Genomic DNA, 24,833 nt, shown 5'->3' on the forward strand with positions numbered 1-24,833 from the left:
TTGGAATGACATTCTCAGTATCTCTTCTAGTTTTTGTCAAAACCCAACCCGTGATGTCTGTTGTCCCTCATTGCTATTCCATGACCAGGACACATATTTAATTCACAGTTCCTTTCTCCCAGACTGGTGAAATTAACACGGCTCATGTTGAGTTGCAACATGTGTAAGCCAGTGTCCACAGGGAAAACATGGGCAGAGCATATCCACATGACACTGCCACCAATTCCAACTCCAACTCAGAGCTGGCAAATCAACAAAGGAAGCTCTATGTGGTTGTTCAACTAGATACAAAAAAAATAGCAACCAAATTACTCACAAATCACACCTGATTATCCACCATCTTGAGAAAAGGAAGGATACATTGTACAGTTTAGCTCTAGATATATAAAGATAAGATGGTCACAGCTGGAATGCTTCTAATGTAGGTCTACAGGGTGGGTGCTAACTCAGAGCTAAATAACTAAGAGCTGCTCTTAATCAGAAGAGTTTTATCATTACAAAAGGTTGTCTCTGTCCATATAAACTCTTTCTCTCTCTTCAGCCTTTGGACTGCAGCCATGGTGGGGCATCACTTTCAAGGGATCTTTTTAGCTTGGTGCTTATTTCATTGTCCTTAATTTACTAAACAGTCCTGAGTATGACTGCATCTGGTAGCAGGGCCCAGGCTTGGAAGTCCTAGGGTTGTTCAGGAGTGTGGGACCATCTCTTAGTTACTATTGTTCCCATGTCAACTCTGACTCAGAGTGGTAGCACTTCTCAGGGTCACAGTTATGGGTTAATTAGCATATTAGGGTTTTGCCTACCTATGCATGTGAAGACTGCACCTGGCAGACTCTGCAGAAGATACCTTCATGGTTCAGTACAGAAGAAGGCAGCTGCAGCAATGCATGGCGGAGTGCAGAGAGCAAGATGAGACAAGTAAGACATCTTTGTCATCCACAGCATCCAACTCCATCCCTAATTGTCTTGACCTGGTCTTACCACTGGATTGAAGATGCTCATGGATGAGTGAGTGAGGTTGATGGTGTGCAACTCTTTTCTTTAAACAAAGTTACTACATAAGTCATCTTTGAAGGCCATGTCCCATCATTGCAGAGCCCAGTGATTGAGACCAGTAAAAAAATACTTCTGTCTTCGTAACAGTAACTGCTACGTGTCATGATTTTAATGATATTTAACCAGGTGTGGCTGTATGGTAAGAAGCCTGCTTCCCAACCACATGGTCCCAGATTCAGTTCCATTGTGTGGCACCCTGGGTAAGTGTTTTCTATTATAGCCTCGGGTTGACTAAAGCCTTGTGAGTGGATTTGGTAGATGGAAACTGAAAGAAGCCCATCATATATATCTAGATGTGTCTTTCTATTTGTCCCTCCACCACCGCTTGACAACTAGTGTTGGTGTGTTTGCGTTGTCGTAACTTAGCAGTTCGGCGAAAAGAGACCAGCAGAATAAGTACCAGGCTTAAAAAATAAGTACTGGGGTCGATTCAATTGACTAAAAATTCAAGGTGGTGCCCCAGCATGGTTGCAGTCTAATGACTGAAACAAGTAAAAGATAAAAAGATCCCAATGAAAGAAGGCCTTTTGAACTGATGTTTTCAGTACCTCTTCTAGTTTTTGCTGAAATCCACCTAGTCCCCCATTGCTATTCCATTATCAGGGCACATATTTAACTCATGGTTCCACCCAATTATTATGTAACTCATGTCGAGCTGACCCATCTGTAAGTCAGTGTCCATGGGGAAAACATGGGCAGAGTATCTCTGCATGACACTGCCTCCAACTCAGAACAGGCAAATCAACAAAAGAACCCCAGCAGACTAATCGTCCCAATAGAAATTATCCTGCCCTCACTCATCAACAATCTATGTTGCAGGTCACCTTGTTACCTGACTGATAAATGGTAACCAACCAATTTAATATCTGTCCTATGCCTTTATTCTGTGAAACCTCTACTAAGTCCCTTCGTTCATCATTTTGTCATACGAAATATCACATGTAGCAAAGAAACGCTGAGTAGCGACAAAGTGAATATCAATCAACATTGAATGACTGAATTCAATACATGACATGTATTGAAAATTGCTTCTCCTGTTTGTTAACCTAAACGTATATATTTATAGTAGCCAGTCTTGAATATGTTCCAATTCTATGCTGCTGAGAGGAGGAATTAATGTTATGTATACTGTTTATATTAGTCGGACTGATGCCTTCGTCTTGAATGTTACTTTCACTCCGTTTTGGCTGTTGTATGCTCCAGCCTCCATCAGGTGTCTTGTACTGAACTTGGTTGTTGTACGGGAATTTCAAACCCAACCCTTTACAGCGAGCAGAATGAGAACAGTGTATCCTGCAGATCAAATAAAGGGGTTAAGTTCAAAATTCCAATACAACAACCGGGTTCAACACAAGACACCAGAAGACTGGAGTGTACAACAGCTGAAACTGAGTGAAGGTAACTAACAATCAAGTTGAGGACACCAGTCCGACTAATATAAACAGTATCCTTGATCATATTATTTAGCACCAAATCAGCGCCGTTCAAGCAGATCAAAGGCTTTCCAGCCATGACCACTATGTCTTGATTTCGGGATTAGTGCATCTATGACTAAATTATCCGATATTTTCTTTTCCTTTTCTAAAGTGGTAGGGTGTGATTTGAAAGAGATTTTGGCTGCTATATCTAGCAGGATAAGTGACCACAGTGGCTCTCTTCAGTTAGCTTGCTTCTCTTGCTTTAGTTCACTTATCTGTAAAAAAAGACTTTCTTCCCAAAAAAGTTTTGTCTTTGTCACAATATTTTTTTTAACAAATATCAAATTCCACTCCCTGACTTTGATTTTTGAGGGAGGTTAACAAAAATTTTAATGTTATTCTAGGTTTCCAGTTGTTTAAAATGTTCTCAAGTCGACAGTATCAAATTGATATCATCCACTAATTTTTCTTCACCTTTCCATAACTCCTTTTTTTTTTTTTTTTTAAAAAAGGATAAGCTTTAAAATTTATTTTGCTGAGGAGGCTTTCAAGATTTTTTGGTTGATTGTTGCTATACATTGGTTCCAAGCCAAACTTGATTGAGCAAATCTCTGATACAGGTGATTCCAGACATGATCACACCATCTTTTTTAAACATTGGGGTGCAACGTATTTTTTCTTCTTTCTATTTTTTAAACATGTAGTGTGTGATTTGAAGTAAATTTAACTGCTGTTTCTAACATATTGAGTGACTGCATAAAAGATCCTTCGCTTGGCAAGTTTATTTTTTCAGTTATTTCATTCTGTATCATCTCCGATTGAGCAGATCTGATTCAAGGCGCTCCAACCACGAACATCCCACCTATTTGGTATATCAGGGACTACATTGTCTAATGTACCGTTCCTTTGACTGATTGGTGGTAATAATTTGAGGGAAATTTACTTGCTATTTCTAGTAGGTCAAGTGACTGCGTCGAAGCTCTCAAGATAATGCCCGTTTTCAGATAAACAATTTTCAATTTCTCTGGTCGTTGATTAAAAAAAATTTTTTTTTTTAAATTTATTTAAACTGTGCAATGTAGTTAATAAACAATATTATTTATCCCAAAAGGCTATCCTCACGTTAAGTCGTTTATTTCTTTGAAGGTCTTTCTGTTTCAAGTTTTGCTTTGGTGACGCCAGTTTGTCATTTTATATGAAGGTAATACGAACTGAAAACTTCGGTCAAATCCACATATCAAAAGAATCTGATCATATATCTCTGATCGTATCAAGGTAGTTTATATATTTTTTTCTCTCCTGTTCGATGACTACAAATCTATTTTTTCCTTCTTCTTCAATAAGAGTATATTTCATATTTCTTTTAAAATAAAATCTTATAAATTTTCTATATGTATAAATATATTCTTGAAATAGTGGAATGCAAATGCAATACAAAATATTTTTCATCTATTGTTTCAAATTAAGACTGAGTAATTAATAAAATAAACTTTAAAATTTGTGTAAGTATATATATATATATTTTCAAAACGTAATTGTCCGTCTCATTTCTTTTTGATTCACACGAAGAAAATAATGCTTAGATATATATTTTTGCTTCTTAAAAAAAAAAAAAAATACGGTTGGACAATTACCTATATTTATGCATATACATGTGTGTGTTTGTGTGCGTTTATATATACATATATATATATTTCAATGACATTTTCTTCGTCAGCATTTAATAACGAAGTAGAAAAACAATATTTTTGTTTTTATCCAGGTTTCCCATTATTTTTCGACACAAATGTATAATATATATATATATATTTATATATATAAATTCACACATACACATATATATATATGCGTATGTGTGATGTGTGTATGTATCGACGTGTGAATGTTGGACAGCAAAGAGAGAGAGCGATTGGCGTTTTAAAAGGTCGCTTCAATTATTCAAACATGAAACAAATAAATCCGAGTAGTTTTAGAACATTTTTTGTAATATTATATTTCTTCGCTTTGTCTTATTTTTCGCATTCGAACAAATAGGTTATGGACAAAAATTCAAATTTTGGAAAAAAAAAAGCTTTTTTATGGATTGGACGACGGAGATTTGAAGTGAGTATCGCAAAGAGTTGAAACGGAATCTTTAGCTTAGTTCTTCCTTCCCATGTGCCGCTTGTTTGTCGGTGTTAAAAGTGCTTACACGGTAGGGAGGCTTACCAAATATCAAACTAATACAGCTTTCACATTAGAAGAGAGAGAGGGAAGTAAAATAAAATCTCAGCGAAACTTGTTAAGAATGCTAAATCAAATATAAATGGCTCGTTCGTGGCTACGACAATGAGAAAATAATATAATAAACATTTTGTAATAAACTCACGTTAACGGATTCATCGTTTGGCCGCCATTTGCTAACAACAACTTACCGACTTCCGGAAGAAGAATAACAAAAACTTTTTTTTTTTTCAACATTTCAAACATAAATTGTATAATAATACTTATTAGTAAACATATTGAATACGATTAATTGAAAAAACAATCCTGTAAGTCATATTAATATTCCAACAAACAAACATACAAAATTTTGAATGAAAGCAATGTCGTAATAACCTCATCTGGTTTTACGGTAAGCATCACCGTTACCCATGGCAGCAACAAATACAATAATGGACAGGCACCACTTATACAACAAGCATTGAATTTGATCCTGAGTAGTGTAGTAATTTAGCGGTAAGTAACCTCTCATATCACGCGGAAAATTGGCGTTTGATTCCCTGCCAAGGAGGTGTCTGAAGCTTTGAGTCAACCAAGAAGCCTTTACGATATCTTATTGTCCATTCTACTATATTTCATTCACATCTTGGATGGCATTAGGGCTATAAAATCGACTTACTACTTGACTGCTAATTTTATTTTGCCAACTACCAGAAGAATAGAGTGACGTAACCAAACAGAAGGTATTGTCTTCAACGCTCTCATGCTTCTGGTAGTACCTCGGCTGTTCTTGATCCGCTAGTAATAGCAACTGAATCTCCTTAAAATTACACAATACTGTCTTTGAAATGAAAAAAGGTAAAAATACAACATACCTACACAACTGTGCCCCAGATCAACTCTCATCTAGCATAACTTATGGTTAAAGCCTTTCCAGCCGTGATCATCCCGTCTTGTGTGGTGTATATTTTGGACTACATTATCCAATGTATTTTTTGCCTACCTACGCAAGTGTGTTCCCCACCGATTTTGTTTCCTCATAACTTCTAGAAAATGGATATTTCTTTAATGCAAATTTTTTATAAATATGCTTCAGATAGTGCAGATTCTGATAATATCGGAATTTGTTGTGAAAAAATTCATCCGAGGGTGGGGAGGGGAGTTTCTGAAAATTCACGAAAATCAGCTTTGTTTTCTCCTAACTTTCAGAAAAATGGTTATTTTCTCTTGTGAAATTTTCTACAAATACCATTACGATGGTATTATATTACGATTATATCAGAATTTAATATGAGAAGAAAAAAAAAAAAGAAAAGAAAATGATAGGCTCGCACACATACATGTTTGACACATCAAAAATGAAACTTGAAATATCGAAAAAGTTGTAATGTGTGTCAATATGCATCGCGAACTTTTTTTTTTTCATATCGAATTCCAATATAATCATAATCGACACCCTCATCGTGGTAAGAAGCTTGTTTCCCAATCACAGGGCAAGTGTCTTCTGCTATAGCCTCAGGCCTTGTGAATGGATTTGGTAGAAGGAAACTGAAAGAAACTCGCCGTATCTATATGTGTATATTTATGTGTGTGTTTTTGTGTTTGCTCCTGCCCGACCGCTTGCTTGACAACCTGCGTTTATTTGTTTATGTCCCCTATGTTAGCGGTTCAACAAAAAGAGGACAATAAAATAAGCAATGGGATCCATTTATGTAGCACCTGCATGTGTGTAATTTGTGTGGCGCTGGCACCTGAAAAGGACAAGCCTGTATGTATGGATGACAGCGATTTGACTTCGCTCGACGTGCCCAGCCATAGAAATCAAATCTAAGTACAAGTGTAAGCATCAGAGATTAATTATACTACGAGAAGCATCTAAACTCTGAGGTTGTACAATAACAACAACAATCATGAGCATCTACGCTTTAAGACTACAGTGGCTGTTGGTAAGAAGTTTACTTCCCAACCACATGGTTCCAGGTTCAATCCCACTGTGTGACAACTTAGGCACGTGTCTTCTGCTTTAGCCCCAGACTGACTAAAACTTTTTGGGTGGATTTGGTAGACAGAAACTGAACGAAGCCTGTCATATATATGTATATATCATCATCATCATCATCATCATCATCATTTAACATCAGCTTTCCATGTTGCTTGGGTTGGATGGTTTGACAGGAGCTGACCAGGCAGAAGACTGCACAAGGGTTCAGTGTCTGTTTTAGTATGTTTTTTTGTTTTTGTTTTTTACAGCTGGATGTCCTTCCTAACACCAATCATATATATACATATATATATATATATATATATCTCATGTATGTATATGCATATACGTGTGTTACAGCTGCCTTGACATTTCCTGATACTTGTAAGTGAGTGTCACCGTGATGCAAGTGGTGTCCTTTGTTCCAAATCTTCCTTGAAAACATGTCTGGTGATGAGAAATTCTTCCTTACTAGGAAAGAGATGAGGATTGGTAACTGGAAGGATATCCAGCCAGAGAAAAATTCACCTCAACATAATTCTATCCAACCTATGCAAGCGTAGAAAAGTGGATTTTAAAACGATGACAGTGGTGATGACAATTTCATGCTTTTCTTATATTTTCAGTATTAAAGATTGCATATCATAAATAATGGATATTAGCAGCAATTGTTCCAGTGAAGCAGACGCCATACAAGAGGAACTGGTGGAGATGGAAGATTCTGATGATGCTCAGAGTAATGAAGAGAAATCTATGTGAGTTCATTTGTAAAATTGATATTTATTTTTGAATTCATTAGTTTTATTCTGTGAAGTTTAGCATTATTGATTTTATTTGTGTACTTCGTTAGTAAAATGGTTAATGTTGTTATGAAATAGTCTCTGAGAGCCTTTGTATGATAATGCTGGTTTCAAATTTTGGCACAAGGTTAGCAATTTGGGGAAGCAGGTGTAAGTCGATTACATTGACCTACCCCACCCCATCCCCCACTCAGTGCTCAACAGGTACTTAAACACCAAAAGGATGAAAGGCAAAGTCAACCCCAGTGGCATTTGAACTCAGAATGCTGTTGTTGTTGGCACTCCGTCGCTTACGATGTCGAGAGTTCCAGTTGATCCGATCAACGGAACAGCCTGCTTGTGAAATTAACGTGCAAGTGGCTGAGCACTCCACAGACACGTGTACCTTTAACATAGTTCTCGGGGATATTCAGCGTGACACAGTGTGACAAGGCTGGCCCTTTGAATGACAGGCACAACAGAAACAGGAAGAAAGAGTGAGAGAAAGTTGTGGTGGAAGAGTACAGCAGGGTTCACCACTACCCCCTGCCGGAGCCTCGTGGAGCTTTAGGTGTTTTCGCTCGATAAACACTCACAACGCCCGGTCTGGGAATGGAAACCGCGATCCTATGACCGCGAGTCCGCTGCCCTAACCACTGGGCCATTGTGCCTCCACTCTCAGAATGCAAACACTAACAAAATACTATTAAGCATTTTGCTAATGTTTCTGCCAGCTTGCTATCTTTGTAAATGACATTGGCTTCAAATTTTGGCGCAAGGGGAGGGGTAAGTCAGTTACAGTGTTCAACCGGTACTTATTTTATTGACCCTGAAAGGACAAAAGGCAAAGTCGACCTTAGCAGAATTGATACTCAGATCATAAAAATGGATGAAACACTGTGAAGCATTATTTCCAACATGCTAATGATTCTGCCAGCTCACCACCTTTATATAATAATATTGACAAAACTTCATCACAATGGCTAGGGTTTTCTTTTGTGAAACAGAAAATATTTATATATTTTAATTCATTCTTAATATAAAAACCATGTCAAAGCAAGCAGTCCTTGACTCTATCAAATCCTGTCAAACTGTTGCACCCATGCCAGCCTGGAACATGGATATTAAACGTCAATATATATAGGTGAAGAAAGTTTGGGAAAATAGTTATTGTACAATTGATTATTAAAAAGAAAAAAAAATTCCATATAATATCCCAAGGGGTTTAATTCAAGCTGTAAAGGATTTGAGAAAGGATTATGTTGCATTATGACACTAATCAGTCGACTCTGTTTTTCTGATAGATGGCTTTTTCAAGTTCATATGATGATGTTGATGATTATTATGACTTATTTATTATTGATCTACCTATTGTAGTAGTCTGGCCCCAGGGAGCCCAGAGAGTTCAATGGATGAAGGAGAAAAGGAAGATCTGCTGGATTTGGAACCCAGTTCAGCAACAGATGAGAATATTCTAGCATCTGCCAGAGAAAGTTAGTATCGGAATTTTTATTTCTTCTTCATTGATTGGGTCTAGCACAGTGATGTATGGCCCTTGGGGGGGGGGGGGGGGGTCCAGAAAAGGCTTTTGTTGCTAAAATTTATGTGCAATAAATTGGTTATGTTTCTATGATACACAAAAAGTTTTAACAATTTTTTAAAATGCAATTCCTAATAATATTTGATTACAAAAATATAATAAGATTTCTTCAAACATTGCTTGCCTATCCCTACTTAGAATGAGGAAGAATTGGATAATATAGTTTTACATAGTAAAAACAAAAAAACCTGGGTAACCGTGGATGGAATATCTGTGAATAAAGGTCTGTTTAATCATCATTCACTCGTGGCTGATCTGGGGCTAAGCTACTGGACAACATTAACAATAATACTAACATTTAGCTTGAGTAATTCATGACATAAACACACCATTTCATCACTGTAATTTTTCAGGTGGGAATTTTGAAAGTGAAATGCAACAATCCTTCAACACTGTGATGTCTGATGAGGTAAAATTTCTTTTCCTTAAAAATATACTTATTATCTTAAAACCCTCCTCCTACTCCTCATCACCATCATCGTCGTCGTCATCATTATTAGCATCTACCTTCCATATTGGTATAGTTGGACAGTTTGACAGGAGCTGGCAAGCTAGACAACTGCACCAAACTCTACCATCTGCTTTGGAAGGGCATCCAGCCATAGAAAACCAGCCTCAACAAATTTCATCTGAACCATGCAAGAATGGAAAAGTGGATATTAGATGATGATGATTATGATGATGATGCAATAGTCATAGCTGCAGGCATGGCTGTGTGGTTCTGGGTTCAGTCCCACTGTGTGGCACCTTGGGTAAGTGTCTTCTACTTTAGCCTCGGGGTGAACAAAGCTTTGTGAGTGTATTTGGTAGACAGAAACTGAAAAGAAGCTTGTCGTATAATGTGTGTGTGTCTTTGTGTCTGTGTGTGTCCACAACGTCCGCTAGACAACTGGTATTGGTGTGTTTATGTCTCTGTAACCTGGAGGTTTGGCAAAAATAAGTACCAGGCTTAACCAAACAATAAATACTGGGGGTCGATTCATTCAACTAAAAATGGTGGTGCCCCAGCATGGCCACAGTTTAATGACTGAAACAAGTAAAAGATAAAAGATTGAAATGCTGTGGCCTGGAAATACTCCAAATAATAATCTGTTAATACTTTTGGACAATTTTAGGGAATCTTAACTAAGATTAAAAGATTAGATTTATCAGCTCTTTATTTTTTATTTTTCCATTCAGTGTTCAGAAATGAAAACCAATAGCTACCCAAATATGGTTTTTGAGGAAACAACTCCATCACTTCTTAATGTGGCTCTTCCACAAATTCTACAGGTAAATGCAAAAATTAAGTGGAAACTAATTTCTAACAGTAATCATAATTATCACCATAATCACCACCACCACAATCGCTTCCACCACTAACAACACCACAATCACCGTCACCACCGCCATTAATTTATTGAACTAGCTGCAGTATGCTATTTATGCAAATCAGATTTTCCGATTTAGTGAAGTCTCTAATTATAGTGACTTCATATACACCATCTCTATGGACAGCTAACAGACCATTTCTTGTCCCCAGAAGGACCAAAACTGGTTGGATCAATCTCTCTTTTCCTACTCCTGAAGAGGTTGTATAGATACTTTTTTTTACATTTGCCTGCTGTGTCCAATTACATACTCTTGATTACTACCGATGGCCAATTTTTCTCTCAACACATTTGCACTTTGTTAGATATGTAGCCTGACATGGCTGCCGGTGAGATCTCATCCAATATGGTGCTGACTGCTTGTGCTGCTACAAATACATGACTTCTCCATCTGGAGATATATATATATATATATATAGATATAAAGTTGTAGTATATTGTCAACTTAATGTGACAATCCCAATAAGGGAACACACTACTGCCGTTTAGCCCTAGGAAGATGGACCGCTTCCTGTCGGCCTTGACACAATTACTGTGTCCTTAAGTTTGCGAAGGGGAGACAAGCTCCCCCACTAGCCAGCATTCAGGGACATGTTTCTGAGTCTTTGCTTGTCATCAGCCTGAAGTAGCTTGCCAGCTGGATAGAGAAGCCTGTTTCGCCTTCGCAAACTTATGTAAATCATAGTGAAGTTCATTCACTGATCAGCAAAATTAGAAATATAATATTTCTAAATCTCTCAGAGAGATTTAAGCAGTAGTGGAGCGATAAAGTTGTAGTATATTGTCAACTTAATGTGACAATCCCAATAAGGGAACACACTACTGCCGTTTAGCCCTAGGAAGATGGACCGCTTCATGTCGGCCTTGACACAATTACTGTGTCCTTAAGTTTGCGAAGGGGAGACAAGCTCCCCCACCCAGCCTAGCCAGCATATATATATATATATATATATATATATATATATATATATAGAGAGAGAGAGAGAGAGAGATAGAGAGATATGAGTTTAAGGTACAAGACAATGTCATGCAATGGGATTGAACCAAGAACCATTTGGGTTTGGAGTAAACTTCTTAACTATATGCCAATACCTACATACATTTTAATAAGAGCTTTCTCTCGTTATAATTGTTAGTTTTATAATCATGAAAAAAATTTTCAGAACTGACCCTTTCTGCTCCCTTCTTCTTGTTTTGTGTTCACCATTCAGTTATTTTAGAACTGGTGTGTATATTTTTTGCAGTACAAAAGAGAATCTGAGGAAGTTGAGTTGTCTTTGGATGGCAGTAATTCCACACAGATGGATACACCATTACCAAAAAATATTTGCCAGTTCTGTAAGCATCCAATCAAGCCTTTGGTATCACTGCAAGAACAAATGACTTTGGCACCTGAAGAAATTTATTGTTGTGAATCATACCAAGAATTTCTTCACATGGTGCTCCTGGCTGAAATTGAAGAGGCCAAGTTGAAAATGAAGAGTAAAGTTTTAGAAGAGGGGCCTGATATAAACAACCAGAAAATGAAAAAAGAAAAGGGGATTTCTGGAAAAGATTTAAAAATGTGAGTAAATATTTAGAAATTCCATTTTTTTGTGGTTTAGTTCAGTGGAGGAGGAAGAGAGACACTATCATCATGCTGAGACCCCCTTCGGTCATGACTGACCATAGGATTGCACCTAGAAAGTTACCCTCCCAGGCACAAGTCCAGGCAAGGTTGTTTATGGAAGACCAGCAGTTACCCGTGCATACCAGCCTCCCCCTCTCCATGCCACCGATGTTATCCAAGGGAAAGGCAAAGGCTGGTACAGCTTGGCACCTGTGATGTCGTAACTCATTTCTACAGCTGAGTGAACTGGAGCAACGTGAAATAAAGTGTCTTGCTCAAGAACGCAACACGCAGCCCGGTCTGGGATTCGAACTCACAACCTCACGATAATAAGCTGGCTTCTGTGCCAGTGGCACATAAAAAGCACCATCTGAACATGGCTGATACCAGTATCCCCTGACTGGCTCCCATGCTGGTGGCACGTAAAAAGCACCATCTGAACATGGCTGATACCAGTATCCCCTGACTGGCTCCCATGCTGGTGGCACGTAAAAAGCACCATCTGAACATGGCTGATACCAGTATCCCCTGACTGGCTCCCATGCTGGTGGCACGTAAAAAGCACCATCTGAACATGGCTGATACCAGTATCCCCTGACTGGCTCCCATGCTGGTGGCACGTAAAAAGCACCATCTGAACATGGCTGATACCAGTATCCCCTGACTGGCTCCCATGCTGGTGGCACGTAAAAAGCACTGTCTGAACGTGATTGATGCCAGGCATGCCTGACTGGCTCCCGTGCTAGTGGCACGTAAAAAGCACCCACTACACTCTTGGAGTGGTTGGCGTTAGGAAGAGCATCCAGCTGTAGAAACCTTGCCAGATCAGATTGGAGCCTGGTGCAGCTGCTGGCTCTCCAGACCTCAGTCAAACCATCCAACCCATGCCAGCATGGATAACAGACGTTAAATGATGATGTTGATGATGATATACACACACACACACACACAATCTCTCTCTCTCTCTCACACACACATGCATAAAATAAATAGAAGTCAGGTATAGAAGTCAACGTGGCTTGCCCCCTGCCTTCTTCTGTCAAAACTGCTGGTCTTGTGACAAAATTTGTAACCATTATTTGCTCTGGTTAATTTATTATTCTTCATTTTCTTTTTTTTTTCTACTTCACAGCAAAGTGAAAACGAGAGAGACAAATGTGCCACAGAGGCAACACGAAGCCTCACAACAGCTTCACCCTCAACTAGGATATCACATGGGTGAGTTATGAGAAATACAATATCACATAGATGAGTCACATTTGGTGAACTATAGTATTGCTCATTGGTTACAAGTTTCAAACAGTCCAATTGCTGATTTAATGCCCTTTTGATGTCAATAAAGGGGCAAGCTGGCAGAATCGTTAATATGCCAAGTAGAATACTTTGCAACATTTCATCCATCTTTATATTCTGAGTTCAAATTCCATTGAGGTTGACTTTGCCTTTCATCCTTTCGGGGTTGATAAAATAAATACCAGTTGAACACTGGGATCAATGTAATCAACTTACTCCCTCCCCAAAATTGCTGGCTTTGTGCCAAAAGTTGAAGAGATATTTTGTGCAATTCAGGTGGAGTGAGGTATTTTTATTCAGAAACCCCAGCTTTTTGGGGCTTCTTGCTGATAAACTCTGATGAAAAATATATGCATGCATATATGACCAAGACTTTTGGTGACACGTAAAAGGCACCTAGTACACTCTGTGGAGTGGTCGGCATTAAAAAGGCCATAGAAACCAAGCCAAAACAGACAACTGGAACCTGGTGCAGCTCTCCGGTTTACCAATCCTAGTCAAACCATCATATCTATGCCAACATGGAAAATGGTGCTTAAATGATGATGATGATATGTGGCTGTGTGGTCATAAGTTTGCTTCCCAATCACATAGTTTGGGGTTCAGTACAACTGTGTGGAACTTTGAGCAAGTGTCTTCTACTATAGGCTCAGTCTGATCAAAGCTTTGGGAATGGATTTGGTAGACACCTATAAGAAGGAAAAAAAATAAAAAATTCATCTCAGAAACTGAGGTTAAGTATCTGTAAGACTAGCATCTAACTGGCAACAATTTATCTCAGGTATTTAGACATTTGATTAAGATTACCTGCTGTTTGTGTTGTTTATTTATTCTTTTATGTATATGTCTTCTCTACTTTGATTATCAGCTCGTCATATGAACACAATTAATTACCAACTCTCTTCTCGAAGATGTCTCGATGCTGGATGGACAGTTTGTGTACCTGAGCTGGAGAAGTCAACCCAAGAAGATGTGTTTGTCATTGAACCAAGAAAATGCTCTTTATACAGGAGTAATGAGGTATTTTAATGAATTGTCCTCTTACAATGTGGAGGCACGTGGCTTAGTGGTCAGGGTGTTGGACTCATGATTATAAGATTGTGGTTTCAATTCCTGGACCAAGTGATGTTTTGTGTTCTTGAGCAAAACACTTCAGTTCACGTTGCTCCAGTCCACTCAACTGGCAAAAGTGAGTTATCCTACAACAGACTGGTGTCCTGTCCAGGTGGAGAATGTATATGCCATGGAAACCAGAAAACTGGCCTCATGATTCTATATGACAGTAGAAGGATCTGTCTCTCTTCTTATAGTATTTTCTGGCATCGATGTAGTATATGGTGTCAACATGTAGTGTAAACATTCAAACATTGTCACTATCTTTCCAAATTCACAGGAAATTATGGGTCCTCCAAAATCATCTTGGTGTATAAGTTGATCTACCTTTTCTTGGCTCCATTTTTTAGCCTGAAAAATCCAACTTGTATGCTGCAAAAATATGGTATTATAATGATAAAGAACCTAAATATGTCAATTATAAATCTAATTATAAGTGTTCACTGATGAATTGGAAATACAAATAGCAGCTCTCTCTCTCTCATTACATGGCTGGAATGCTTTTGATCATGTATTTACTGGATCATGAGCTGACCTGGGGCTAAACAACAACAATAACAAACATCATCATCATCGTCATTGTCGTTTAATGTCCGCTTTCCATGCTGGCATGGGTTGGACGATTTGACTGAGGACTGGTGGACCAGGTGGCTACACCAGGCTCCAATCTGATTTGGCAGAGTTTCTACAGCTGGATGCCATTCCTAACACCAACCACTCCAAGAGTGTAGTGGGTGCTTTTACGTGCCACTGGCACGAGGGCCAGTCATGGGGTACTGGCAATGGCCACGCTCAAAATGGTGTTTTTTATGTGCCACCTGCACAGGAGCCAGTCCGGTGGCACTGGCAACAACCTTGCTCGAATGATTTTCTAACTTGCCACCGGCACAAGTGCCAGTAAGGCGAACAACAATCTTACTAGTACCGGTAACATGTAAAAAGTACCCAGTACCCTCTGTAAATTGGTTGGTGTTATGAAGGGCACGTAATCATAGAGATCATGCCAAAGCAGGCATTGGGTGCTTGGTGCAGTCATCTGGCTTGTCAACTCCTGTCAAATTGTCTTGCTTGTCAACTCCTGTCAAACATGTCAGCATGGAAGGCAGATGTTAGCGGTGATGTGGATGATGTATTTTATTGTATTTTATTGTATTTGTTTGAGCTCTTGTAACTACTACTACTACTACTGTTCACTATTGTTGTGTATTCCTTGGTCAGTTTACGTCCGGTAAATTTATCACCAAAGGCTTTCTACATGCGATGATGTTTGACTTTACATATTATTCAATGTAGAGCTACATATTCTCATAGGTCAAAGAAAGAGTGTGATCTGAGGGAGGTTTGGCTGCTGTTTCTAGCAAGCTGGTGTAGTCTAGAGCAGGGGTTTTCAAACTTCTTGACCTGTGGACCCCTTTATATTTCAGGCTTTACCTTAGGGACCCCCTTATAAACGCTTATGAAATTTATACATAAATATTTGCTTAAAATAACATATATTTTTACATGTATTTATTTAACAGTATTTAACAAAATAGGTTTATTGTCAATTAAAAGATTTCGATTAAAAAACATATATAAAATCAAATTGCCCATAAAAAGTATTTGCTGTCCACGGACCCCCTGTCTTGTCCTTGCGGACCACAGTTTGAAAATCCCTGGTCTAGAGCAGTCACCAGCCAACTGCAGCCCACCTAACAAAAAGTTACCTTGAATTTGTTTCAGCAGTGGGGGCCCATTTGATGATGAGCCATGTATTATGCAGCCCACTTCTCAGTAAAGGTTGCCTGTGCCTGGTGTAGAGGTTCCCTCGTGTTGTACATTTAATTGTTGCTGACTGTATCTTATGTTCTTTACAGAGCCATCCAGAAGAACCAGTGGAGAAATTCTATGACAATGGCAATAAGTTTTTCACCATCTTCCCTGATGGAACTGGAAATATTTTGTATCCTTTGATCTTCCTTCTTGCATGTCACTTTGTCTTATCTCTCTCTCTCTCTCTCTCTCTTACAAAGAACAAATCCTGGAGTCAATTTATTTGACTAAAAGGTGGTGCTCCAGTATGGCCACAGTCAAAAGACTGAAACAAGTAAAAGAGTATATGTATATATATATATATATATATATATATATATATATACCATCCCTCAGTCCACTTTTAGGGGTAGTTGGTGTTTGGAAGGGCATCCGGCCGTTAAAACAGAGGTCTGGTGCAGTCTTCTGCCTGGCCACCTCCTCTCAAACTCTCCAACCCATGCCAGCACGGAAGGCAGATGTTAAACGACGATGATGATGATGATAACAACTAAACATCTGCCCTCCATGCTGACATGGACACTCTCTCTCTCTCTCTCTCTCTCTCTCTCATTCCATCTATCCATCTATTTATACACATGCACATACAGAGAGAGAGAGAGAGAGAGAGAGAGAGAGAGAGAGAGAGAGAGAGAGAGAGAGAGAGAGAGAGAGAGAGAGGGGCAGATAGACAAACAGTGAATTTTAAAGCTGATTTACTCTTGTGGGAATTTTTATTTTTCTTCTGTGGTCTCTTGAGTAATTTCTATTCATTATCTAATGGTCAACAACTTTTCCTCAACAGCTGTAGTTATCCATCAGGTAAACTGGCCATTCTGATTAGTTCCATCTTGCCTTATCATTTCACTTATATAGTATATGGAGAAGTCGGCAGAAAGCAACAAGTGATGGCAGTGTTTGAGCATACAGGATATGGCACGTGTTATCATCCAAATGGTAATGTTAGGTGAGTTTTTTGGGGATCTTTTTTAAAACGGGGGCCACATTTTTCATTAACGAAACACTTTGAAACTTGGAACACTGGTAGAATGTGTCATATAAAACATCTTTTTCTCTTAGTCTTCTTAAAAAAAAAGAAATCCCTAAGGTATTCCATGTTAAGGTTGTTGTATTTCTGTAATTTCAACCAATCACTGACGTCCATTCAGCCGATATACATTAAGTGCCGACTACATAAACAAACGATTCTGAAACAATTCTATTGGTGATAGGGTTAGGGTTAGGGTTAGGGTTAGGGTAAAACAGCAAATTTAAAAAGAAAAAAGCAAATAAAACGAAGAAAAAAAAAAAGAAAATGAAAAAAGCAAATAAAACGAAGCTATGGCTTAATCAGCCAAAGGAGTAAATGTAAACAACTGAATACTTGTCAGTGATTGGTTGAAATTATCGAAATAAGACAATTTTTTACATGAAATAAATTCGAATACAAAAATATTTTTCTGTTCTATAACACAAAATAGATAAGTATACGAAGTTTGAAAGTCTTTCGGTACCAAAAACACTACGTAAAACATTAATGAAAAATGTGGCCCCCGTTTTAAAAAAGATACTTTTTTTTTTATTATATTCTTATAGATACAGCCTGTTGTGTTTGTGTGTGTGTGCTTGCAATGACTGCAACCTAGTATTTCTTGTTTCTGCAAAATTCATGCAAATTTTTCTCTTTTTCACAGATTGTACATTGACCCCGCTGGGGGTATGGAAATGAGCCCTGCAGGGTCATGTCGTAAGAAGTGGCTGTGGAAAGACCTCCAATGCCATGCCCCTCCACTTCAGCCTATCTTCATCCATCTAAACAGATTCATTGGTATGAAAGTGCTGTCACAGCAGAACATTCAGTTGACCTTCACGTTTCGAAGATTCAGCTGTCGTATGAACCTTGGAGTTTGCATGAAAGTAAGTAATGCATCTTACCTTGCAGAACTGAATGTGCAATATCTGAGCAACTTGTTAGCAGGCTTACACTCTAGATCAGTGATTCTTAACCGTTTTAATATCCAGGCCAGTCCTCAAACCTTGATTTTTTAAGGGGCTGCACCAAAAAATGTATAACAAGTCAATTAAAGAAAAATTTATTATGTTTATAGTGGGAAGACCATTGGGGACCACCAGAAGGGTGCTTGAGGGCCACATGGGTCCTTGGGAGCTGCAGTTGAGAACTGCTGCTCTAGATATATTAGGGATGTTGTTTTTATTGTTGTTGATCTGCAATTAGTACCCATGGTAGGGTAAAGGGTAAAGACCCCCTTTGGTCATGAATGACCATGGGATTGCACCTAGAAAGTTCCCCCCTGAGGCACAAGTCTGAGCATGGTTGTGTATGGAGGACTGGCAGTTGCCCATGCATACCAGCCTCCCTTCTCCATGCCACTGATGTTATCCAAGGGAAAGGCAAAGGAGGATACAGCTTGGCACCAGTAACGATGTCGCAACTCATTTCTACAGCTGAGTGAACTGGAACAACGTGAAATAATGTGTCTTGCTCAAGAACACAATACACTGCTTGGTCAAGGATTTGATCTCACAAACATGGGAACTAACTGCAGATCATTGAATGTGGATTTCTAAATTATCATCATCATCATCATTTTAATATTCACCTTTACATGCTTGCATGAGTCAGATGGAGGCTATTGAGACAGACTTGCTTTGACCAGCTGTCACCAACCCTTACCTGTTTCCAAGCACAGAAATATTTCCCCATGGTGAGACAGACAGTATATTGGAAATAATTGATGAATGCATGTATGACAATGACAGTCATTTCCAACTATCCCAGAACATCAAGAAAAGAATACACAAACACACACACACACATTGTAAGATACAAATAAGAGGATGATTTATTTTCAAATACAGAAATGCTGTTAGAATAGCAGAAATATTGGGTAAATTATACTTACAAAGCAGAAAAATTTGTCATACACATAGTTGTACATTCTGCTTTATAGTGTCTAAAATTGGAGATTGGTTTGTCAGCAGGCAGTTTAGCTTAATGGTAGAGCACTTGGCTGGAGTCTTCAAGAGATGTGAGTTTGTGTCCCATGGCAGTTTGTTGACAAATTTTTCTGCTTTATAAGAGTAATTTACCCAATATTTCTGCTGTTTTAATGGCGTTTCTGCCATTGAAAATATGTTATCATCTTATTTGTATCTTACAATTCACATTCCAACATTTATCATATACATACAAAACAACCTTATAAGTGTCCCCTCCAACATAACCTCACTGCTCTGTGCAAAGAACCCTCAAAGAACCTTCAATCTATTTTCTTTGTGTCCCTTACAGCCAGTAGCAGTATCAAAGTGGGTCCCACTTGTGGATGAACATTCTTTGTACTTAGAAGATAAAAGAAATCAAATCGAGTAAGTGACACGTATTGTTTTATTCTTTCACTGGTTCCAGTCGGTTGGCAGCAGCCATGCTGGGGCACTGCCGTCATCATCTTCATCAGCATAATGATCATGATCCTCATTGTTTAAACATCCACTTACCCATGCTTGTATGGGTTGGATGGAATTTGCTGAGGTGAATTTTCTACAGCTGGATGTATGTATTTCCCCTTGACCAAACATGTTCGGAAAGAAGTTTGGAAATGAAGGACACTGCTTGCATGTCGGTGACATTCATTTATGACTATCACACGATGGAGACAGTAACACACACATGCATGAATGCATGAGCGCGCACACACACATGTGCGACAGGCTTCTTTCAGTTTCTGTCTACTGAATTCACTTGCAAGGCTTTGGTTGACTGGAGCTATTGTAGAAGACACTTGCTCAAGGTGCCTTGCAGTGGGATTGAACCCAAGACCATATGTTTGGAAAGCAAACTCCTTTCCACACTCCATGGCTGTTGAAATACACTGCTTTTGTTTCAATTAATTTGGAAAATAATGAAGAATTTAGTAAAATAACTTTGTCAATATTAACCCTTTCGTTACCATATTTCTGTTGAAGCAAACTTCTTACCATATAGCTATGAGAAATAACAAATGGTTTACTACAGTGATATTTTAACTTGTCTTTTCTGTATCTTTCCAGGTCTCTGCTGGACAAGGTGAGGAATTTGTTAAATTACTCTTGCTCTCCTAAACTGAATAAGATCCTCCCTCCAATCTACTTGACCAACCGGATCAATAAGCTGTCGGCTAAGAAACAGAATATACAGCAGAATATACATACAGCGAAATCTATAAAAATCCAACCAAACATCCAGCTGCAAGTGTAAGATGATATCTCTGATGCTGATGTTTAGGATGATGACAAAGAAAGCAACGCTAGCGATGATGGCTTCAATGATAGTGATGATGATGATAGTATCAATGATGGTGATGAGAGTGGTGATAATGAGAATGATGCTGGTAATAATAAGGACAATTATAATGATGATGATGATGACTACAACATTCTTGATGATAATAACGATTATAGATTTTGCTGTGATGACAACGATAACTGATATGATACAAAGTTATTGTGATGATAATAATAGTGATGTTAACCATGTATATATATATATATATATATATATATATATATATATATATATATATAATATGTGTGATACCGGTGATAAAAATATAGAGAAAATATAAATGTTGGTTAAACAGAGTGCTGTAGACAAGGACTACGACAGCAGCACTAATATTCTTTGTAACATTTATCAGTAACCCTTTTGCATTTAAACCAGCCATATCCAGCCCACCAGCACAAATATTCTACCTGTTTTATGTTCAAACAGGCCAATCTGGCCTCTCATACTTACCCTAAAAGAAAGAATATTTACGATATTGAAATCTCAAAGCTACGAGATAATGCATTCAAAGCAATGCGCAAGAACAATTATCATGAATGCTAAAATGTTAACCTTGTGCTATAATATTGCTAATATTTAATTCTTTATTGCCCACAAGGGGCTAAACATAGAGGGGACAAACAAGGACAGACAAAGGGATCTAAGTCGATTACATCGACCCCAGTGCTTAACTGGTACTGGTTTAATCGATCCAGAAAAGATGAAAGGTAAAGTCGACCTCGGCGGAATTTGAACTCGGAACATAACGGCAGACGAAATACTGTTAAGCATTTCGCCTGGCGTGCTAACGATTCTTATTTCTTTATTGCCCACAAGGGGCTAAACATAGAGGGGACAAACAAGGACAGACAAACGGATCTAAGTCGATTACATCGACCCTGGTGCTTAACTGGTACTTGTTTAATCGATCCCGAAAAGATGAAAGGCAAAGTCGACCTCGGCGGAATTTGAACTCGGAGCGTAGTGGCAGACGAAATACTGTTAAGCATTTCGCCTGGCGTGCTAACGATTCTTATTTCTTTATTGCCCACAAGGGGCTAAATATAGAGGGGACAAACACGGACAGACAAAGGGATCTAAGTCGATTACATCGACCCCAGTGCTTAACTGGTACTTGTTTAATCGATCCCGAAAAGATGAAAAGTAAAGTCGACCTCGGCGGAATTTGAACTCGGAACGTAGCGGCAGACGAAATACTGTTAAGCATTTCGCCTGGCGTGCTAACGATTCTTATTTCTTTATTGCCCACAAGGGGCTAAATATAGAGGGGACAAACACGGACAGACAAAGGGATCTAAGTCGATTACATCGACCCCAGTGCTTAACTGGTACTTGTTTAATCGATCCCGAAAAGATGAAAAGTAAAGTCGACCTCGGCGGAATTTGAACTCGGAACGTAGCGGCAGACGAAATACTGTTAAGCATTTCGCCTGGCGTGCTAACGATTCTTATTTCTTTATTGCCCACAAGGGGCTAAATATAGAGGGGACAAACACGGACAGACAAAGGGATCTAAGTCGATTACATCGACCCCAGTGCTTAACTGGTACTTGTTTAATCGATCCCGAAAAGATGAAAAGTAAAGTCGACCTCGGCGGAATTTGAACTCGGAACGTAGTGGCAGACGAAATACTGTTAAGCATTTCGCCTGGCGTGCTAACGATTCTTATTTCTTTATTGCCCACAAGGGGCTAAACATAGAGGGGACAAACAAGGACAGACAAACGGATCTAAGTCGATTACATCGACCCTGGTGCTTAACTGGTACTTGTTTAATCGATCCCGAAAAGATGAAAGGCAAAGTCGACCTCGGCGGAATTTGAACTCAGAGCGTAGTGGCAGACGAAATACTGTTAAGCATTTCGCCTGGCGTGCTAACGATTCTTATTTCTTTATTGCCCACAAGGGGCTAAATATAGAGGGGACAAACAAGGACAGACAAAGGGATCTAAGTCGATTACATCGACCCCAGTGCTTAACTGGTACTTGTTTAATCGATCCCGAAAAGATGAAAAGTAAAGTCGACCTCGGCGGAATTTGAACTCGGAACGTAGTGGCAGACGAAATACTGTTAAGCATTTCGCCTGGCGTGCTAACGATTCTTATTCCTTTATTGCCCACAAGGGGCTAAACATAGAGGGGACAAACAAGGACAGACAAACGGATCTAAGTCGATTACATCGACCCCGGTGCTTAACTGGTACTTGTTTAATCGATCCCGAAAAGATGAAAAGTAAAGTCGACCTCGGCGGAATTTGAACTCGGAGCGTAGCGGCAGACGAAATACTGTTAAGCATTTCGCCTGGCGTGCTAACGATTCTTATTTCTTTATTGCCCACAAGGGGCTAAATATAGAGGGGACAAACAAGGACAGACAAACGGATCTAAGTCGATTACATCGACCCCAGTGCTTAACTGGTACTTGTTTAATCGATCCCGAAAAGATGAAAAGTAAAGTCGACCTCGGCGGAATTTGAACTCGGAGCGTAGTGGCAGACGAAATACTGTTAAGCATTTCGCCTGACGTGCTAACGGTTCTGCCAGCTCACTGCCTTCTAATATTGCTAATATTACTTTATTGTAAGTTGGCGAGCTGGCAGAATCGTGAGCATGACGGGCAAAATGCTAAGTGGAATTTCGTCCTTTTTTACGTTTTGAGTTCAAATTCCAACGAGGTCAACTTTGCTTTGCATCCTTTTGGGGCGGTGGGGGTGGGGGTGTCAATAAAATAAGTACCAGTTGAATACTGGGGGTCGATCTAATTGATTTATCCCTTCCCCTGAAATTTCTGGGTTTGTGCTAAAATCTTAAACCAATATTACTTTATCGTGGGGCGGGTAGCTGGCAGAATCATTAGCACACCAAGCAAAATGCTTAGTGGCATTTCATCCGTCTTCACAGTCTGAGTTCAAATTCTGCCATGGTTGACTTTGCCTTTCATCCTTTTGGGGTTGATAAAATAAGTACCAGCTGAACACTAGGGTCGACATAATTGACTTACCTCTCCTCCGAAATTGCTAACCTTATGCCACAATTTGAAATCAATATTACTTTATTGCATAACTGCTATTATTTAATACAATACTGCTGTGTGTGATAACAAACTGCTGTATCTGTGATATCACACTGCTATAATTATACACTATCATACTGATGTATGTGTGTGTGATATTATACTGAGCTATATCACATTGCTCTATGTTATATTGTTGTAACTTCATATTATCATTCTGCAGTAACCATGTGATATAACTGTGTCTCATACTGCTGAAAATGCATTCAAGCCATTGCTGTAACTGTGATATTATATTACAATTCCTGTGTAATGTGGAGGCACATGGCTCAGTGGTTTGGGTGTTGAACTCATGGTTGTAAGATTGTTCATAAGATTGTGGTTTCAATTTCTGGACCATGCCATGCGTTGTGTTCTTGAGCAAAATACCATTTTACATTGCTCCAGTCCACTCAGTTGGTAAAATTGAGTAATCCTGCGACAGACCAGCATCCCATCTAGGGAGGAATATACATGCTAGAGAAACCAAGTAACCAGCCATTTGTTCCTTACAGAATAATTCGGACTGGTCGTACCTGTGTGATATACTGCTGTAACTATGATATTACACTAGACCTTGTGATATTATACTGCTGCAACACTTTGATATAAAATATCAACATGGCACAGACACCATTGTGCTGCTACAGCTTTAATAACTCACCCACAAAATGTCAAAATATTCCCAAAACTTTGTGTAAAATGCTTGAATCAGTCAGTTTGTAGACAGTTTTTCTGTCTAGCGCCATGTGGAATTTAGGGATAATTACCAAATTTGTATTTTTATTGTTGCTGCTTCTACTGCTATCATATACAGACTGTTGATGGCACATAAACCTTGCTCAGCATTTTATATTGGTGCATCCAGTATCAAATACTAAATCTGATTGGTTTAACATTTAGACCAATAAAATAACTTTGCCAACATTAACCCTTTTGTTACCATATTTGTTGAAATATATGCTTTTGTTTCAATTGATTGTGAAAATAATAAAGAATTTTGTAAAAAAAACTTTGTCATTATTAACCCTCTTGTTACTGTGTTTCCATTGAAATACTCTGTCTTTCTTTCAATTAATGAAGAATTTTGTAAAATAACTTTATCATTATTGTTAAAGATAGTGTTAAGGGAACGAGCTGGCAGAATCGTTAGCACACCAGCTAAAATGATCACTGCAATTTCATTTGTCTTTATATTCTGAGTTCAAATTCTGCTGAGGTCAACTT

The 24,833-nt window shown here is 38.7% G+C and overlaps 2 protein-coding genes across 7 annotated transcripts in view; one reads left to right on the forward strand and one right to left on the reverse strand.

The window, feature by feature from the left end:
* Positions 1-5,210, reverse strand: part of LOC106883315 (uncharacterized) — a 27,113-nt gene extending 21,903 nt beyond the window's left edge. Inside the window, exon 1 of one of the 2 annotated variants that reach the window (XM_014934278.3) lies at positions 5,073-5,210. In XM_014934278.3, the coding sequence (XP_014789764.1) occupies positions 5,073-5,077 (5 nt within the window). In that variant the 5' untranslated portion in view covers positions 5,078-5,210. Of the gene's footprint in view, positions 1-4,842; positions 4,882-5,072 lie in introns of those variants that run through there. The other variant, XM_014934277.3, reaches the window with a different exon arrangement.
* On the forward strand, positions 3,627-24,537 carry LOC106883314 (glutamate-rich protein 6). 5 transcript variants are annotated; one of them, XM_089341316.1, is made up of 13 exons: positions 3,627-3,749; positions 7,284-7,412; positions 8,814-8,929; positions 9,390-9,445; positions 10,216-10,308; positions 11,651-11,970; positions 13,148-13,233; positions 14,177-14,328; positions 16,278-16,363; positions 17,024-17,179; positions 17,907-18,129; positions 19,523-19,599; positions 20,281-24,537. In XM_089341316.1, the coding sequence occupies exons 2-13, from the start codon at positions 7,309-7,311 to the stop codon at positions 20,465-20,467; spliced, it is 1,656 nt and encodes a 551-aa protein (XP_089197442.1). In that variant the 5' UTR covers positions 3,627-3,749; positions 7,284-7,308; the 3' UTR covers positions 20,468-24,537. The 5 variants fall into 5 exon arrangements, with proteins under 5 accessions (XP_089197442.1, XP_089197440.1, XP_089197443.1 ...); XM_089341314.1 differs by lacking the exon at positions 3,627-3,749 and adding an exon at positions 5,067-5,192; XM_089341315.1 differs by lacking the exon at positions 3,627-3,749 and adding an exon at positions 5,410-5,534.
* The last annotated feature ends 296 nt before the right edge of the window (positions 24,538-24,833 follow it).

This window comes from Octopus bimaculoides, chromosome 24 (assembly GCF_046866305.1).
Source record: "Octopus bimaculoides isolate indiv1 chromosome 24, ASM4686630v1, whole genome shotgun sequence".
In the NCBI taxonomy this organism is placed as follows: domain Eukaryota; kingdom Metazoa; phylum Mollusca; class Cephalopoda; order Octopoda; family Octopodidae; genus Octopus; species Octopus bimaculoides.